The following is a 19,366-nucleotide window of genomic DNA, read 5'->3' as shown; positions in this document are numbered from 1 at the left end:
TTTCTCATGGAACAAACTGCTATACATGCACAGCTTGTAGAATGTACTGATAGATAGCACACACATGCTGGTCTGATGCCTCATTCCTTACATCTGGAGTCCAGACCTTCTGTAGCTGTTCAAGTCCTGCTGGAGCACTTCAGCCAGTTACACTGCAGAAAGAAGAGCAAGAAACGGGATGAGTTGGTGTCTGTTGTAGGCTTGTTGATGTCTTTAGCAGACATCAGGTAGATGGGAACCTGTTTGTTTTTCATGCACCCATCATTTCCTGCCAGATTTTTCCACCGTTGCTGTCAAATGAAAACACATTCTGAGATAATAAGCCGGATGTTTGACATGTGGTCCCAAAAACACTCATCACTTTGTAATGGAATTGTGTTATTTATTTACTTTTTTTTTTGTCTTGTCCAGGATTTAAGCAGGCAGAATGATTTTCTGGATGCTGTGCCAAGGGAAGCATTATAGATATATTGCTCCCCTTGATATTCTGGATTCTTATTTTATTTTTCAATTTATTTTGCATAATTTTTTGCATTACAAAGTTTGTACTGCTGTACCGGACCGGAGAGGACAGAAGAGGGACAGCAAGAGAATCGAGAAGAAGAGAAAACAGAAAAACACCTTGTAGAAAGAAAAAGAGAGAGAAAGAGAAAAAGAAAGAATGAGAAAGAGAAAAACCTACATACATATCAACTATCAGGAGAACCAAGGACTCACAAGCTGAATCAGACACACAGAAAGAAATCACTTTTATATTAACACTGGATTCCGTCATAAGAAGCATTTGACTCATTTTGACCCAGATTTTGCCTCTTTTGTCCATTTAATTACAAAGTTATACCTAAGTGTTTAAAAGTTTCAACAAAAGGATGTGTTTATTGTGTTTGGAAGGCGTAAGACTGCAGGATGAAATGGATTTTCATTAATAATGTCATTTGTGTGTTTGTGCATGTGTGCAGAAGTGAAGTGGAGCAGCTGACACTGGAGAAGCAGCACTTGGAGGAGACGGTGAAGAGTCTGAGAGCTCGCTGCTCCAACATGGAGGAACAGTGTGTCCAGCACGGACGCATGCACCAGCGCATGAAGGACAGGTGCGCAAACACACACCTACACAAGCTGCACAGAGCAAGTCTTTTACCAACATCGTGTTACTTTTTTTGGGGATGGATTCAAACCTTTGTGAGGACATTTTTAATTTCCCACTCAGGATAAAAGCTGCTTTCTGCTTTTGATCAGTTTTCTGTACAATCTGTTCTCAGCTCATCTTCTTCACATCTTACATTTAATTTTAATGAGAAATGTTGTCGTTTCAGTTTATTTTCTGTTCCTGTAGTCTGGGTAGAGGCAACATTTTCTAATTCACCGTGTTTCCATCAAAACGTTCTTTTGGTCCAGAGAGAGGAGGGTTTTCGACCCAGAAGGTTTAGATGTGGTAAATCCACCTTGTTCAAACAGCTCAGCATGTGCAGAAAAAACACCAAGGCCCTAAAATTGGGATGTTCTGCGTTAACTTGTAATTAATTTTGAATGAATAGTGATCTTATTAAGTGCTTTCGTAAGAAACTGTGTGATTTGATAGACTAAAACACAGACTAGAAGTGTAAACAGAATGCAGATACGTGCCTCGTCTTATGGCCAGAAATCTGTGTGACAATGCTCTCTGTTACGACTCTCTGCCTAAAAGAAACTGAAGTTTATTCTGTGAGGAGTGAGATTTCAGAGATTAAATGGAAAAATAAAACGGACTGATTGGTCAGGAGGAGACGTGTGCGGATATCTTCGTAGACGCCGGTGAATATTAAGATAGAAAGTTGCAGATAAAAGTTCTCTCATCGCTCGTCTACGTGTGTTTACGTGTGTGCGCGCATGCGATTCGGGGGTCTCTAACTTCTGAGCGTGGAGCCCAGTTGGTGTGTGTCTCCACAGGGCGCCTGGCATACAGCCTGGCTCTGCCTGTGTGGGCGAGGGTGTGTGGGTGTTGTTGCCCCACTCTGCAGGATCTCTACCCCAGTGCTCCACCGCCACAACTTCCACTTTCCGCTCACACGCAACCTAACACACACATGCTCACCCTTCTCTCCTGCTCCATCAGTGACACTACATATTGTCTTCCACCCACCGTTGTTAACCTGCCGACAGGCAGACGCTGCCAAAAAAACCAAAGTTTACCAAGTCACAGCTGTCTCCCGGGTTCGCGTGACTGTTTTGTGTGTTTCGGAGAAAGAAAGAAAAAAAAAAAAACAATCTAAGTTGTCACCAAGTGCGAAGTATGAATATTCTGTATGTTTCTGCGCATATGCTGTGCTGGTATTTGTGTGCGTGTGTGTAGCTATTGCATGCTCTCAGGAGGGTAAGCAGAGTTGGATTCTAGTTGCCAAAAGTGGATTGGCTGGGAAGTTGGCACCTAACTTCTCTCTTCTCCCAACTGATCCACGATAATCACTCTTGGCATTTACAGAGTTTTATTTTCTGCTTTGACACTTAGTTTGTTGATGAATCCTCCTGATACTTAAAAAAAAAAAAAAAAACCAAACCTCCAAGTTCAGCACCAGAGGAGGTCACTTCAGGAGGAGAAGTTGAGCCGCTTGACCACATTTAGGAGAAGATATGTGTTCAGTTAAAGCTGCAAACACGTTAAATTTATGTAACTACATTGTAAGGATGTTATAATAATAACAGGATGGAGCACTTTAAGATGAATAGGTTTGGTTCATTGTGGCTGGGGCTTTAATCAGCACAGTGTGTGTTCCTTTCTCTTAGTTTGCAGTAAAGCAAACCTGTCAGATTTAGTGTGTGCATCAAAGCGTGCAGCTCTGGATGTTCAGAAACGGGCCTGAACTTTGTGGTGTCAATTCTCGGTGTTCATTAGCAGCTTTGTTGTTCACATGTTGGCAGATAAGCCAATATGTCTTATGATTTATTTAGCTCTGAAGATCGCAGATTTTAATGTGCACGTGTCCATACATTGAGTATATGTTAGTTGGTTCCTGCTTGCTCGCTCTGATTGCTCGCTGGGCGCCCTGCCGCGCCACTCGGGGGTTAAGGTGTACGTGTTAACAAGCTGGTGTAAGTGGGTTCAATATCCAGCGCCCCGCCCCTCCCCACAGCCTCTCCATCGGCCTGCAATCTGTGCTGCGAAGAGCGGCAACAGCGCACCACGCACAAAACATTTGGAAAATCAGCTTGATTTATTTTTACATGGGCAAAGCTGATTGCCAAGCTACACAGGGGTTTTAGCACACAATGTTTTGCTGCACCAGTTAATTATTTATTTCACTATTTCTGTGTTGTTGCCTTTTTTTCCTTTTTTTTTTTTTTTCTCCTTTGCTTGGAAATGAAGGGATGGAACAGAGGGTGGAGAGATGGAGCAGGATAGCAGAGAGCTGGAGAAGATGCAAAGCCAGCTCATGAAAATGATTCATTTTAAAGGCTTTTTATTTGGTTTGTCTCAATTCTAAAGATAACACTTTTAAATGCAGGTCTAAATTAATAAATGACTGTTTTACACAAGTCAGAAGAACCGTTTTTATCTTTTTCTTTTTCTTTAAAATTCTTTATATTTAGTATTTAAACTGGTTAATGCTACTTTCTTTTTTATAAATATTGGTTTAGGATGTTAAAATCAAGCAAACATCAGCATGCTTGTGGTGAAAAACAATCATTGGTGGAAAAAAGAAACTCCATTTAGAAATGATAAAATTTTAGAGTACATACACAGGTTCTTCCGACTATTGTGTACCTGGCTGTTTTGATCTTTATTTAATATGATCAAATCTCAGGGCAACATGTGGAAAAAATGCAAAAATTAAACTATTCTTCTGCATGTTTTCTGTCATTTCCATTTGAAAAATAACATTTTTACGTATTTATTGATTTTCAGGTTGATGTAAAATGGGAAAAAAAAAGCTTAGATGTTTAAGTTTTGCATCTATATTCTCACATGTGACTGTCCTCCTTCGTCCTCTGTTTCTCTTCTTTTCCTCCTCATCTCTTTTCACTTCCCTCACTCTCTAACTTTCCTCCTCCTCTTCCTCCCCTTCCTCCCCCTCCTCCCCTCTGCCTTCTGTACTAAACACCACGCAACCTTTTCTCACCTCACAGCTGTTCGCAGGCTGTTTCACCAATTATCACCACGCATGTACTCACTTAGGTCACATACACACACACTCACACACATGTAGCAGATCAGCATCACACCAACATTTACTTAAGCACACATAGTGACAGCGGAGTGTGTTTGCCATGGCTGAGTGTTTGTGTAGAGGTGTGTGACTGTGTTCGTGCTGGTTTTTAAGGAGAGTAGCAACATATACGCAGATGTGTCCGTAGATCCACAGGCTTCATTCGGCCATATGGCCTCCGCGAAGAAAGATGGCGCTTACGTCTGGAGGAGAGCAAAGGAGGGAGGGACGGATGGCGTGAAGGATGATGGAGGGATGGAGGGCCATGTGTGGCATAAGCTGTGCAAGCAGTTGTTGAAGTATGTATGCCTGTGGATGTGTGTGCATGCTTGCACCAGAGGCTCCAGGAGATTGGTTAATGGAACAAATGGTCGCGGCGGGCCGGGAAAGAAGGAACAGGCTTCCTGCTACCGCGGGCGGACAGCGAGCCTCAGGCGAGGGCTGCTTCATCTGGGCTCCCGCCACACACACACACACACACACACACACACACACCCTCTGTGCTCTCCTGATCCCCCCTTATATACACACACACACACACACACACACACACACACACACACACACACACACACACACACACACCCTCTGTGCTCTCCTGATCCCCCCTTATATACACACACACACACACACACACACACACACACACACACACACAAACTCCCAAACACACAGTGTGCTGCCATGCCCCAGAAGCAAAAGGACGCTCTTCGAAAAACTTTTCATTTGCAAATGAAGTTGGCAGAGGCGAAGCAGAAGAAAGCAGGACCGCTCTCATTTGTCTCAACCGTGCACGTGCGTGCGTGTGCATCTGTGTTTAATGAGCGGCGAGTGTTTGCGTAATCCTAAAGGTTCAGAGAATCAGAGGGACGATGAAGGAGTGATACGAGGAGGTAAAGACAAAGAGGGTGGCCTGTGCGAGAGATGCGGCATCGACACACATTTACTTGCACTTCATGTTGCACAGATTGTTAATATTAAAATCACTGCTGTCACCTCCTTAAATTACATTTCACAACTTCTTACCGATTGCATGTTGTTGTTGTTTTTGTTTTTTTTCGTTCACACGTTTTTATTTTTCATGTAACAGCAGCCTCTTCGCTCAATCATGCACTCCTCCATAGAAGAAAAGTTCACCAGCGCGATGTGAAATGTGATATTTCAGCGGCTGCTGCAGGAATCCAGAAGCATAGGATGATTCTTCTTTGTTTTTCTGACTGGAAGACATGATGCTGAACTTGTTAGATCATTTTCTACCACTTACCTGGGTACCTGTCCGCATGCTGCATCTATTACCTAAGATAATACCAGACTAGTGACATAATTACTTCAGAATGTCCTGATGATTATTTATTTAAGTAACATTTACTGATATTTAAGATGTGAACTATTGGAGGGGCATATAAACAGTTTACATTGCCTTTCATCTATTTTTTTTTTTTTTTTTTTAATATTCTAATTCTTTGTTCTGACCTCTGGATGGCGCTGATCAGTCATCCTCCCTCCTTCATCTCCTGCATTTCTCCTCATACGTTTCTATCTGCATTGCCCAGCTGGCTTCTGTAGCCGGGAGCGACCGCAGGGCGGCCTGCTGAAAGGGCATTGTCAAACGGTGGCTTTACAGCTCTGTCACACGCACACACACACACACACACACACACACAGACACACAGATTTGCAGCTCAGATGTCGGGCTGTAGCCAGAGGCTTTGCAAGCTGGAGCTGTAGCCGTGCAAAGCGTCACATCTCTACCCCCAGTCAGTGACACTAACACGACTTCATAAAAGTACAAGTAGGAAACTGGGGCAGAAACACCTGCCCCCATTCTTTAGCAAAAAAATAAATAAAAGTTAAAAGTAACATCAGCAGAAATACTTTCATGCTGGGGACACGAATGCTCAAACGTAAGACTTAAAAAGAGTCAGCAGGCCTCACGGCGGCGCACACATTGACATTGAATAGATGATTTAGCAGCCTGCAGCAGCTCCAACACCTCTGCTAACGCACTGATGGAATGAAAGCAGCTATTTCCTCTGAGCCCATCCAGATCTGTTTATGGCTTTGTCCTAAACTTTCCAATCAGTTTCATGTAACTCCACCAAGGGTGTTTTACTCCACGCCATTTGATCTTATGGCTGTCGATGTTGAGCTGCTGTCTGAGACCAAAAAGGTATAAAATGATGATAAACACTGGAGCTGCTGCTTGCAAGACTAAACACATCCATCATTGGGATTTATTTTATTTATTTAGAGAAAGGAAAAAAAGACAGATCTATATAAAGTCTTGATTTGACACAGCCAGAGATATGAAAATGAGAAATGATGTGTTATTAGTGATGAGAAATAGCAAACGCTGCATGATGAGCTGAGGCTTTCAGAGAGTTGTGAGGTCTCCCTGTTAGTGGGTGTTACAACTGGGAGGAAATTCAGCCAAAAGCTCAGTGGTTTTTCATACAGCTTTCTTCATTTTTATTTTATTCTGGTGGAAAAGGGTGAAGGAACAAAACAAATATTTGGTCACAGATTCATCTTCATTGCTCTTTAAACTCTTATAATTTTACATCAAGGTTATGTTGGACTTTCATTGCATTCAGCAGAGAAAGACTCAGTCCAGCATCGGTTTATGGACATGTTTCCACTCCGAATTTTCTTTCAGATATATTTAATGTCCTTTTAAAAAAAAAAAAAAAAAAAAAAATTCTGTATTTGGTAACCCAAGAAATTTACAGGCAAAAAACTTAAAAGTATAAGCAAAATTATCGTAAAAAAGACTGAATACTGTGTAGCTGTTTAAACTACATAAATATCTTAATTTTTCCCCTAAAACAGTCATGAATGATTTGGATCTGTCAGATAATAAAAAAAAAAAAATTACAAGGTGCTTTAGGAAAAATAAAAATTTCACTCTGTCAGCAGAGCTTTTGGAACAAATGAGCTGTTAAACAACTTTAGATGCCGTTTAAGTTGTTAAATGTCTTAAAGGAAAGCTAAGTGTTGACATGACAGAAGCTGCAGATCAGCTGCTGTGTTCATCTGCAGCTGATTTCTGCCATATTAAACCTGTTAATCGTAAAAACGCCGCGCTAAGCCACCAGCTGGAAATGAGTAAAAAAAATAAAATGGATTTAGTCTCTACGAGGATGCTTTACAGATGATCTAAAAAAAAAAAAAAAAGGATTTATTAGTGAGTTGATTAGATATTAAACCTTCCATATTGTTTTTTTATTTTTTTATTTACATGTAATCATTGGTTTAAGTAGAAATAAAAAAGAAAAAATGTCAAAGTTGAGAAGAATTGATCCAATAATCAGATAAAGGGGATTAGAGAGGAAAGTAGATGCAATTAAAACCTCCAAGACTGGCAGGTGGCGTCGAACGACAACAGAAAAGCGGAGAACAGCGAGGGAATGCGTGTTGGTCTCGTCCTGATCAAAACCCACGGCGTCTCCCATCGTGTTCCCGTGTGTCAAATGTTCATGTTAGCGAGAGCAACAACTGGCATGACAGGTTGGTGCAGAAGACGTGGGGCATGGCCCTGAGGCGCGCACACACACACACACACACACACACACACACACACACACACACACACCCTGAGTGCAGTTGTGTGCCAGCCAAGAGTTAGCTAGAGCGTCAGGGTGTGAGGGTGTCGATGGTGGGCCTTGGGTTGGGTGAAGTGTGTGTGTGTGTGTGTGTGGCAGCTGCAGCCGTCATGCCCCTGGCAGTGTTGTAGTAACCAGGCAAGACGGGGATGTCTTGCCTGCTTCGTACCCCCCCCCTTCCTCCTCCCTCTCACCCAAGATCTGCTTGTCTGTGGATGATTTTCCCCTCTCGGCTCAGGAAAGGAGCCACTTTAACTCATCTATGTGGCTTCAAACACACATTTCTATATAACGACATGATTTCACTTCAGATTTTTCACTCAGCAACACACATGTTCACGTGTTGCCACTGAGCGAGCGAGCTGAACGCAGCTTCCAGATCTTCTGAATCTATTACCGTCTCTCTAACGTGATGTTAGCACCTTCCCTTTGGACCGTGCCTTTAGGACATACGCTCCCACCTGTAAATAAATATGCAAACACAGACAACCACAACAGAGTTTAGACACTAGCTGTGGGCTACGGCTGATGTATACCACAGAGAAGTCGCTGTGTGTTTGTGTGTTGTAATTAATCTTAGTAGCAGCAGTCAATAGAGAGTGTGCTGGTTTCGAGGTGCAGAGTTTGATTATTGGGCCGTCAGGGGAAATTACTGCAAACTGCCTCCCAGCAAAAAGTTGCCTTATCATGTCTGCTGGAGAGCAGAAGATACACTTACTAGCAGAGCAGCTTTGGAGGCTGTTTCAGGTGGGTTTTTTTTTTTTTTGTTTTCTTTTTTGTAGGAGTTCTTTTGGTAAAAAATGTGTCAGTGAAGTGTGAGATCCAGCAGGTGGTGTCCTTTCACCAGGTCAGTGGGGAACCTCTTCGTCTCTAACCCGGACCGCTCAGCTGTCTGCAAGGTGACCACTGAAGCCTTCAGCCTCTTTGTATCCGGCTCCGCCACCTCACTTGACACCAACCGACTGTCAACCCTCGTTTTTCATCCGTCTGCAGATCCTCTTCTCCCAAACATCCCTTTTATCCGTCTCACCATCAATCCCTACAAGCTTCCTTCCCTCCTCGCCACTTCCCGGCAGCAGGCAGAGGCGGGCCAGCCTGCAGCGTGTGTGGATTAGTGTGGAGCAGCGTCTGAGCATTAAGCTGTATTAAGCCCTAATTAATGAGTGTGCCAGTCGATAGAGGCCAGTTATTGGATTTACTGCTTTAGCTGCTGGAAGGAGCACTACCTTAATCACACACACACACACGCACACACTGCCCCCCTCCCTTCAGGGGCAGGGGTATGAAGGTGAGGCGAAGTAGATTATGGAGTGTGCGTGTGTGGTGTAAGGCCAGAGGTTGGCAGCTCTGTGTTTGTGGTGGTTTCTATGTGTGCCAGGGTCAAAGCTTTTACTCGCTGCATTACATAAACCTTTAGCTTACAACCTGCAGCAGATTTAAACGTCTCAGGCCGCGACCTGCCTGATTTACTGGCTGCATGTTCAGCTCACCTGCAGTCGTGTCTGATGTTTTTGGGCTTTTTTTTTTTTTTTTTTTTTTTTTTTAGCAGTTTTTTCTTTCTTTCTTTAGGGTTTTTATACCCAAAATATTGTTTATAAAAGAATAATTTGACACTTGGCATCAAATTATTATTATTTTTTATCATTATGTAGTTAAATCAGTCTGATTTCTGTGACATCTAGATGGATCTTTGGTTTCTCTTGGCTCTGATGTGTGAGCAGGAGATTAAATCGTCGAGGAGCAGAAAAAGTTTCAGCTGCTGCATCAGGATCGGAGGACGGGATGGGAAAAAAGCGATGACATTTTCTCAGCGTGACTCAAGACCCGTTTGACGACGTGGAGCCGAAGTCATTCAGTCGACGTCTCAACACTTCCCTCATAAAACATTTACAGCTTCAGGGTTCAACAGGCTCTGCGTCTGACCTTTAGGCGCTCCTCTCTCTGCGTTTGGCGAGCGGCGCATCAGTCGCACCTTGGCGGTGGAGTTATTGCGTGGCTGTGATGTCGTGCTGCGGAGTGGTGGGATGGCGTTGGGCAGGAGAGGCAGAGTGGGAGGAGGGAGTGAGGGGGTGGTTTGGTCAGGACAGCTTGGCAGTCCGGCTGCAGGAGCACCAGGCGGGGAGGGGAGCCATCGCCCCTCGGCCTCGAGGACTGGATGAAGCCTCCAGGTCTGAGATAAATCGCCAAGTGGTTCCTCAGGCATCGTGGGGGGGCATGAAGGAGGGAAGATTATAGATAAATGTGTGGAGGATGAAAGTGAATGCTGAGACAATGAAGATGAGGAGGAGGAGGAGGGGGTGTAGGAGGGATTCTTGAGGAAGAGGAGGGTTAAACTTTGCAATGGAAAATGAGGCATCACAGGGCAGTGAGGAGGGGGGAGGGGGGCAGGGAGCAGATTGTGTAGCAGAGTTGGGATGTTCGCCTCCCCCGTCTGTCAAACTCAGGCAGCCCTGCCACTGCCAACATGACCAGCAGGGTGGGGGCATCTGTCTCTCTCTCCCCACCACACACACACACACACACACACACACACACACACACATTTACCTCCCAGCTACCCCTATCTGTCTCTGCGCTGAGCCACAACCCTCCTCATCCTCCTTTCCCCCTTTTATCTTCCACATCCCCTCCTGAACCTGTTGAGAGAGTCCTCCAAAGCGTTCCACCCAACAGAGGCAGCTTCTGAGCTCCGAGGAGCTCCTCCAGACACAGATGTTTGCTTTCCACACTGCAGATTAGAGGAAACACACAGTTTGACTTGTCCAACTTTATTCATCGTCTAACAGCGACAGCTGCATGCACCAGCCTAACACGTCCCGCTACAACAAAACTATTTCCTGAAATCATTGTTTTGGGTTTTTTTTTTTTTAATACTTAAACCTCTTTATCTAAGAAAGGAAGCTGTAGTAAACTGAGATATAAAATATAAAAATATAAAGACACAAGAAAAGCAGAAATGGCTCATATGTTGTACTTAATCAGATAGATGTAAATAGAAATGATGCACAAGTTTGATGTGAGCCGTTGTTTCTGTTATTAACGCTGCTAACATACGACCGCGCGAGAGGCAGAAATATGGATCACTGTGGATGACTGTTGAATATGTAAATGTGGATTCCAGTGCTGAGGGTTTCCCCCATCTCATTATCAGGATGTGTGTGTGTGTGTGTGTGTGTGTGAATGAGTTCGCCGCTGCACTCGAGGAGGGTATGACCGACTGAATGGAGGGATGAACAGCTGAAACAATGAGCTGCTGGTGGGAAATATTCTAACATTCATTCGGCTCCTCTCAAACACACACCGTGTTCTCACAGCCTCAGCCCAAAACCCCAGCTGGAACACACACACACACACACACACACACACACACACACACACACACACACACACACACACACACACACACACACACACACACACACACACACACAATCAGTCCAATCTCAGTGTGCTGTGAAAGAGTTCATTGTCTACAGGAGCGGCTGTGTCAGAGGGGACACACTAATTGGGATGTTGGGATGAAAACTACACACATTCCTACAAGTTTCTCACCACATTGTTTAGTTTTTTTTAAACACAAACTGCAGGACGATGACTTGATAACATGTCAAATTAAGCGCCGTGGGGATTTTACACTCTGAATAAAAGGGCCATAAACCAGTTAATATTGACAATTTTTAAATGCCATCTAGGCCCATAAGACAATTGTTTTTGTCACTCAGAACTGCAACTTTTTTTTTTTTTTAAAGCAACACATTTACCAACTCACAGTATAATTTAAATAAAGACGGGCTGTTTTAATGATATTTCATAAAGAAAATTATCACAAATTTAGGATTTATGGGATTTATCATTTACAACCTGAAAACAGTACAGTAGAAGTGTAACCTGGCAGAAGGTTTTACACAGAAAACGTAACTTTCTTACCTTGAATTCGTACCTTAGCTGCATTTTAATATGTTTGATGTTCAGTGGTATTTTTATGTGCGTTTCTGGAGAACTTTGTGTCCAGCGGCGGCAGGTTTAAACATTATTTTCTTCCTGGATGCCGCATGATGTTGCAGCTTAGTTTCACTTTACACACTGCATCAGTCTTTCACAGAGGAATTTTTACATGTGAAATGTTTTTATTCCACAACTAGTTATATTAATTTTTCCTAAAAACACATGTTTTAATTTTAAAAAAAAAAATTAAAAAAAAAATCTTATTTTAATCATTTTGCATTTATTTATTCCTTAAAGATCCTATATTTGACATGTCTTCTGACAACCAGATGAAATTGATGGAGTCCAGCAACATTGTTTTCAAAGTGTTTTACCCCAAATTCAGCCTTAATTTCAACCATTGCAAAAGTGTCTCTAATGATCTCTACTGAGAACAGGCCGCTTCTGTGTCTGAACTGTGAAATGTTCATGAGTGGTGCCTGTCCATGCCCACTCCACACCCCTTCTGCAAGAGGAGGCAGCTTTCACTGATGTCTGTCAGTGACATTAGAGGGCAATCTAGGCTAGCTGAGGGGGCGGATCAGTAGCAGTATCAACTACCTGGGGGACTCGGGGGAGTGGTTATTTTCCTTCATGAGGTGACAAAGGGAAAGATCTGGAGCAGGGATCCCCAACCCTGGTCTTCAAGGACCGGTGTCCTGCAGGTTTTCCAAGTGTTCCTGCTGGAACACACCTGACTCAGACAAACTCTGCACACTGATACACATTGATTTGAACCAGGTATGGTGCAGCGGGGGAACTTAAAAAACCTGCAGGACAGTGGTCCTCGAGGACCAGGATTGGGGATCCCCGATCTAGAGGTTTACACTCCTACTCCAAATATTTCATCCAAATAATTCACATAACATTTTTCATTGAGTCAATGTCAAATCAGTGATGAAATTCCGTCCAGCGTCACTTTCGCTGCCATTTCATTCAAACTTTGTATCATCATGGCCGAGCGGCTTCATTGTTTCTTCTCTGCTTCCTAAAGCGAGCAGCTAGCTGCTAACGCAGATCCTCCAACTGTCCCACGGACGTCCTAAAGTCCGTCCTGAAGCGGACATAGTCCAGATTCAGCTCCTGGATTAAACAAATTCTCCCTTTTTCTTGACTAGCACACTGTTGTCGTGGCTTGATGTGGAATCCACCTTCCAAGTTTGTTTTATAATTTTCATCATTTAATCACAGTTTTGCCTCGCACTTTGTGTTCATAGACAGAAGCGTTGATAATTCACCTCCAAATTATTCACAATTTCATGTTTATTTGCATCGGGTGTGTTACGGCCTGAAGACTCAGCTGTTTGAGCAAACATTCAGTCAGAAGTGAAGCAAGAGAGAAATGTGATTGAATCGTCTCCTTTTTAGGCCTCATACCCAGAAAAGCTGTTAGAAAGGCTTTAGAATGTGAATTTTGCATACCGTGGGACCTTTAGACGCATCAGACTTGCTTTTTAGATGATCATGTTATCTAGCACAGCTGAATTTGGTGGTGAGGTTGCAGGAAATGTTAGCTGCCAGTTTTAGACTGCATCAGACACCGAGGAAACGGATGCATCAGGGATTTCCAGCTGCAGCCATCAAGGGACTCAATCCCACAGACTTCATACAAGTTAAATGGCTTAAGAGCTTGTTGAAAAGTTCGGCCCAGTCACGGTGACCCATCAAATCTGACTCAGGTGTGTTGCAGCTGGAAAAAGTTTGGTCATCCATGAACTTAGAGCAGGGATGTCCTCGCGCCACTGTCCAGCAGGTTGTAGATGTTTCCTTGCTTAAACACCTGACTCGCATTAATGTGTCCCTGCTGTGTGGGCTTCAGTTTTGGCACCACACTGCCTCATATCAGCAGTTTTTCTTCTCGTTTTACATCCAGTGTGTTGTAGCGGAGCAGAGATGTTAATTTATTAACTTTTTTATTTAGCATAAATGCTACTTGCATTGAACATTTTTACATCCATCAGAAAACACCTTCATCTTTTAATACTTCTCAGCTACTGCAGCACATCCTTGTGTGAACTCCGTCATCAAATCAGCTGAAACAGGCCTGATTGTTTGATCAACACAAAGTCCGGTGATATTAAAAGCTTTTTGTGGATCCAGCTCTCTTTCAATATTTACAACATTTGGTTTTATATTAGCCAGGAGGGCTTGTTTCTCTCTCACATGCTCAGTCAACATGGGGTGTGTGTGTGTGTTTGTTGCAGGCTGCAGCAGTTGGACCGGCACTGTCAGAACAGCTCCCAGCAGGTGTGTGAGCTGCTGGCCAAACAGAACCAGCTGATGCAGGAGAGAAACACACTCAGCGAGGAGATGCAGAACCTGCGTGCAGAGGTACACACACACACACACACACACACACGCTGAACGGAGAGCTGTGTGAGTCAGCGTTAAGCTATTCGACAAATCTGCTGTCATCTTGTCTCTGCAGCAGCGAATAGGACAGTTTCAGAATAATTTACATGTTTGCACAAATGTCCGTCTTCCTGAAAGATCTTTTTCTTTCTAGATACCGAAGAGAAGAATCGATGCTCTGAGCCCGTAAGTCTTCTTCCTTCTGTGGATCTGGAGGTTTGGGAGAATTTAATATAAAAAGCCCTGAAAACCGAAGTGAAAAGATGGAGATTGGTTTTCCGAGGAAGCAGGAGCAGAAATTCTAGGACTAACAACTAGGACATTGTTTTAATTAAAAAGGAATATTAAAGAGCTGACCATTCAAACAGACTGCAGATTGACATAGTGCTTTATTGAAGCTGTTTGTAAGAAGGAAAATAATGTGCATCCCTATAATATACATCTCATGTGTAAAAATACTAAAGGATGTACAGTGTAAAAAAAAAACAAAAAAACAAAAAAACCCCAGCTTCACGTTGATGGTAATTGTTGTTTTCACATCCTCGTGGCCTCACTGGCCAGCAGCACTGCATCCTGACAGCATGAAGGACAGAAAAAAAAAAGAAGCAAAAGCTGTTTGATCGGATTTTTCTGTGAATCTTTCATGACCTTCAGAAACGTGGTCCAGAAAACGTCTCGCTACTGTAGAACTACAGTATAATGACATGACGTTACAATTCAGTTCAGCTTTGTGATATTTATACATGTTTGCTGATTTATAAATAAATGCATCTCATGCTCTTTTTTTTGTTTTACTGTAATAATCAAGATGATAGTAGAATAGTACCGGGGAGGGGAGGGTGTCTGCTGCAGATACAAAGTGAAATCTCTTCAGAAACCCTTCCTGCGGAGTGCAGGGTTGGATTTTTGGCTGATAATCATGAAGAACAGATCAACACAGCAGCTGAGGTCTGAAACACCACTGGAGTCAGAGCTGCCGTGTGACAGATGTACAGTACAAACAGTGAACTGATGGAAACTCACACTGTCCGGTACGATAGGGGCACCAGGAGAAAAAAAAAAAAAGCTGTGAAGTGGCTGAAACTGAGACGTCTGACACGTGTGATTCACTGTTATTAAGGAAAAGCCCACACTGCGGTGGAGAATTACTAAGTTTCATCTTCTACACTCCAAAATATCTGGAGGAAAAACTTGCTGTTCTTTATCAGACACCAGAATCCGTTTGTGACCTAAAGACTGAACAAGGAGAGTCTGAGACTCACTGGAGGGAAAACGACTCAGACCAGAGGAGATTAGTGCAATGATTGATCAGTTATCAGTCTAGAAACACTGAGCCTGATTCAAGGACTCATCTCTGCACGCAGGAGGCTTCATCCTTCTCACCCACATCAGAGCCAGCGCCTGGATGTGGAGGGAGTTTTTTTTTTTTTTTTCATCTGTAAGAAATGTTTTGTTTCCTCTGAATCATTCAAAATAATGACGATTGCTGTGTTCAAATCTACAAAGCGTGACATTAAGCGTGCACAAACGGCTAAAACTCCTCGGTCGCTCATAGACCTGGGTCAGACCAAAAGCTGAAATCCTTCCAAATACTCGGGAGCGCTTGTTTGAGCCTGTGGAATGTGCCAGCTGGGTGGGCTTTGGACTTGTTTTATACTGCTTCGGTGGTGCCAGACAGGCTCAATCGATCACAGAGAAGTATTTTTCATTAGAGATCTGAGTGCCACTTTTGACTCAGGACTGGTGGTGCAGACAGAGGACTACAGCATGCAGGCCAGCGCCGTCCTTTTATACTCTCTGCCATGGAGCGCCTTATCTAAGCTATTAGCAGTTTAATGATGTGCAACAGTAAAGCACATGGACTAATGAGCAGCGGAAAACAGGTAAGATGTTGTATAAGAGATATCTGTAAAGACCAAAAAAAAAAAAAAAATCCTTTTTTTTTTTTTTAAGAATAAAATGTTTAAACACAACTACACTCCTTTACTGCTAAACCAAACCAAAACAAATAAATTAAATAGAAAATAAATTCAAGTTATTCATCAACGATGATAGCAAAAACATTCAAATAAATAGACTGGATACAACTTTCTACGTCCAGTAGGAGCACATCCCCCCCAGTGCTCCCATCTGCATCAGCCAGATACTGAAAGTGACGTCTTCCACGTGATAAACTTTCAATCAAATTAAGATTTCTTCACATTTTACCTCACATATGTTGATTTTTCTCTCTGAATCTGAAGTGCTGGATGTCAACGTTTTGGACTTCCCTAAACCGTAAGGCTAACCCGGCGTCTGAAGACAGAAGTTATTTTGGGGGATTTTGTCCTAAATTCTTGCTGGTCAAACTGGAAGACGTGACGATACAACTGCAAACACACACACACAAAGTCCAGAGCGGAGACATGACGGCACACGTTAAAGACAGCAGAGGGTGAGGATGTTTTCAGTCAATGGCTCATTCTGATCAATCCCCCCCCCCACCACCACCACCACCACCACCTTAAAACACACCCAGCTCTTCCTCCGTCCTTCTCCACACACTTCCAGTAAACAAAATACACTTACAGTCCAACGCTGACTTTCAATTTACATTCAGATGTTCGTGTTTCGCTCTTTTTCCTTCTGGCCGACTTCCCTTTAGTCTCTCTGAGCTCGTCCCACCTCCACACACACCTGTCTGAACACCCAATCAGTTTAACACCTGCGAGATCATTTCAACTTGCACCAGCTGTCTTTAAGGTGTCCCATCACCACCCCCCCTCCAGGCTGTCACATTTTGGTCACAAAACACAAAATAAAAATAAACGATGGAGCAGGAAGGCTATCTGCTTTCCCTCCTACATTCTTCAGCCATTTTTGTTTTTTGAGGTGCAATTTTTTTTTTTTTTAAATCTCTCAGCCCTAAGAAATAACAATATATTTGTTTGTTTTTTTTTTATCTAGAATAATGTAATAACAATAGAAAAAGTTAAATATAAAACCAATGAGTAGAACAATAAATAGAACATATATATATTATAACCATTGCTATGATTCTTGTAAACCCATAACTGTTGACGTGTACTTCCTCCGACCGCGTCGTTTTTTTTCACCTCTCTCATGTTTCATGAGAAACTTGCAGGAAACAGATCAGCTGTTACCGCATCAATACCTCCTAAACTATCATGTTATAAACATTTAATAATGGACTCGCTTTTCTTTTCCCGCTCTTTGCTACGGTTTCTCGTTCCCGCACCAGAGAGGTACGACCATGTGGCTCCCAAAGCTGTGATAACATGTCACAGTAAAGCTTTCCGTTTTTCAATAAAGTACCGTTTCGGTTCCGTTTTTCCCTTTTTTTGGGACAAAAGAAGCAAAAAAGAAAAAGAAACTTTGTGGGGGATTATTAGAGCTAAGTCATTTTTTCTCATTTTCACCTCTGCAGTAACAGATATATCGTCCACCACCTCGCACTGCACTGTGGGTAATGTAGTAAAGCTCATTTGTTCGGGAGCTTCATCTGTCTGAACTGCTGTGCCTTGAAGTGCGTTCTGAAATGCAACTCCAATACTGAATCTCACACACACTTATACACACACGCACACTCAACAGAATATCAGAATCTTAAGCTTCAGAGTCGGCGTGTTTTGCTGGCGCCTGTGTAATGATCAGCAGCATTTAGCCAGAAGTGTAGCACCGGATCTTAGTAGTAGTAGCAGTAGAAGAGCGGTAGTAGGAGTTGTAGTACCTGTAAGAAGTTGTGGTGTTAGATGTAATAGCAGCAACAACAATGACCTGCACTGAGCAACACCTGAGTCAAATCCTGCTTGACAACGTGAGGTGTGGAGGACTCCGCTCGCTTGACGACGACTGCTCGGTTAATCTCCTAAAGACCTGAATTTCTCTCCGAATCTACGTTAGCGGAAGCCTGAGTTACAAACAGTGATGGCAGTTCGGGTTGTAATGACGTAAAAAGCTGAATCGCTGCCATACGGACAAGAAAAACCACGAAAAAAATGTCTCGTTAAAAATGCTTTCGGCTAATTTCTAACTACTTCGGAGGTGTTCGTTTGCAGAGTCTGGCAGGACGGACGCACGTCAAAGCACAGCAGGCCTCCTGTGAAGCTCCTGTCCTCAAAAGGTCATTAAATAATAACTGATCATCACAGTTCGGGGCCGCGTTGCAGGATAAGAGTGTAAGTAAACCTAAAAGTTTTTTTGTTTTTTTTTGTCTTTGTAGGGATTCAAAAATAGATAAATAAATAAATAAATAAAGGAGACAACTGGAGAGGTGAAAAAGAGAGAAAGAATGAAAGGGAAGGGCAACATCCTTCAAGTCGGGGCCTTTCTGGGTTAGTCCGAAGCGTATGGAGGGGGGGTTTGTCCCACGCTGATGACCTCAGATACCAACTGCGATGTCACTGTGATGGACAGTTCATTCGCGGCCGCTAGCAGAGTAGGAGAACTGCGGGAAGTGCGGCCGTCTCTCGTTGTCCAAACAGTCCATCCCGTCCTCATCGACTGGCAAGACAAACACAGATTCACATGAGTTCAACATTTACTGCTGAACACGGATTGTTCTGTCAAAGAGCTAAAGATAAATAAATAAAACAGGAAATTGCTCATCCAAAAATACAACTCAACCCTGCAAGGGACAATTCAATTAACAACCGTGCTTCAGATGCAAACTGACGTGTGATCAACAAAATAAGTGGAACCTCGCCTTAGCACCCAGAAACACGTCAGTCCCACTCATGTATAATTCAGCGCTGAACGTTATCGAAGCTGCAGCTTTATCTCAGGAGTGTGTGAGGAGCTGCGTGTGTGACCGGAGGATTCATACAAACACAACTAAACAAACAACTCTACAAACTGAAACAATGTCAACCCCCCCCCCAAAAAAAATTGGAAAATATTCACAAGTTTGATTCTTTCTCCGCTGAAAATGTTTGCAAAGTTTTCATGTAAGACGCTGATTGTGCTCAAACACACTCACATTTCTCTGGTGGAGTGATGGTGATGGTCTGAGCTGTGAACTCCTCGTCGAAGTACCTGGTGTCCGTCTCTGATGTCACCTGAGGCTTGAAGGGCGGGACGAGCTGGGACAGAGATGTGGAGAGGTCAGATCGGACTGGAGAAGCGCATCTTTAACAGAGACGTTCTACCCTAAATGCTGGAAACATTCCTGAAACTTCACGAGAAACAAGCACAGAAACCCTAACCTCTGCACTTTTTACAGATAAAAGAAAGTTCCTTCCATCTTCT

At 43.1% G+C, this 19,366-nt stretch overlaps 2 protein-coding genes across 4 annotated transcripts in view; one reads left to right on the top strand and one right to left on the bottom strand.

Moving 5' to 3' along the window:
• Window positions 1-15,895, top strand: part of sdccag8 (SHH signaling and ciliogenesis regulator sdccag8) — a 48,335-nt gene extending 32,440 nt beyond the window's left edge. The window contains exons 16-18 of the mRNA XM_079248447.1: window positions 960-1,091; window positions 13,972-14,098; window positions 14,274-15,895. Of these exons, the coding sequence (XP_079104573.1) occupies window positions 960-1,091; window positions 13,972-14,098; window positions 14,274-14,309 (295 nt within the window). The 3' untranslated portion in view covers window positions 14,310-15,895. The remainder of the gene's footprint in view (window positions 1-959; window positions 1,092-13,971; window positions 14,099-14,273) is intronic.
• Window positions 15,896-18,536: 2,641 nt separating this feature from the next.
• The window catches only part of akt3a (v-akt murine thymoma viral oncogene homolog 3a), a gene marked incomplete at its 3' end in the record, with an annotated part of 57,272 nt that continues 56,442 nt past the window's right edge, over window positions 18,537-19,366 (bottom strand). For all 3 annotated transcript variants that reach the window (XM_079248527.1, XM_079248529.1, XM_079248528.1), the window contains exons 12-13: window positions 19,098-19,200; window positions 18,537-18,622 (exon numbers count right to left, since the gene is read on the bottom strand). In XM_079248527.1, the coding sequence (XP_079104653.1) occupies window positions 18,537-18,622; window positions 19,098-19,200 (189 nt within the window). The remainder of the gene's footprint in view (window positions 18,623-19,097; window positions 19,201-19,366) is intronic.

Source organism: Telmatherina bonti, assembly GCF_933228915.1.
Source record: "Telmatherina bonti genome assembly, chromosome: 11".
Classification (NCBI taxonomy): Eukaryota; Metazoa; Chordata; class Actinopteri; order Atheriniformes; family Telmatherinidae; genus Telmatherina; species Telmatherina bonti.
The sequence above is the reverse complement of the archived record's forward strand: the minus strand, read 5'-3'. Positions and strand labels throughout refer to the sequence as shown.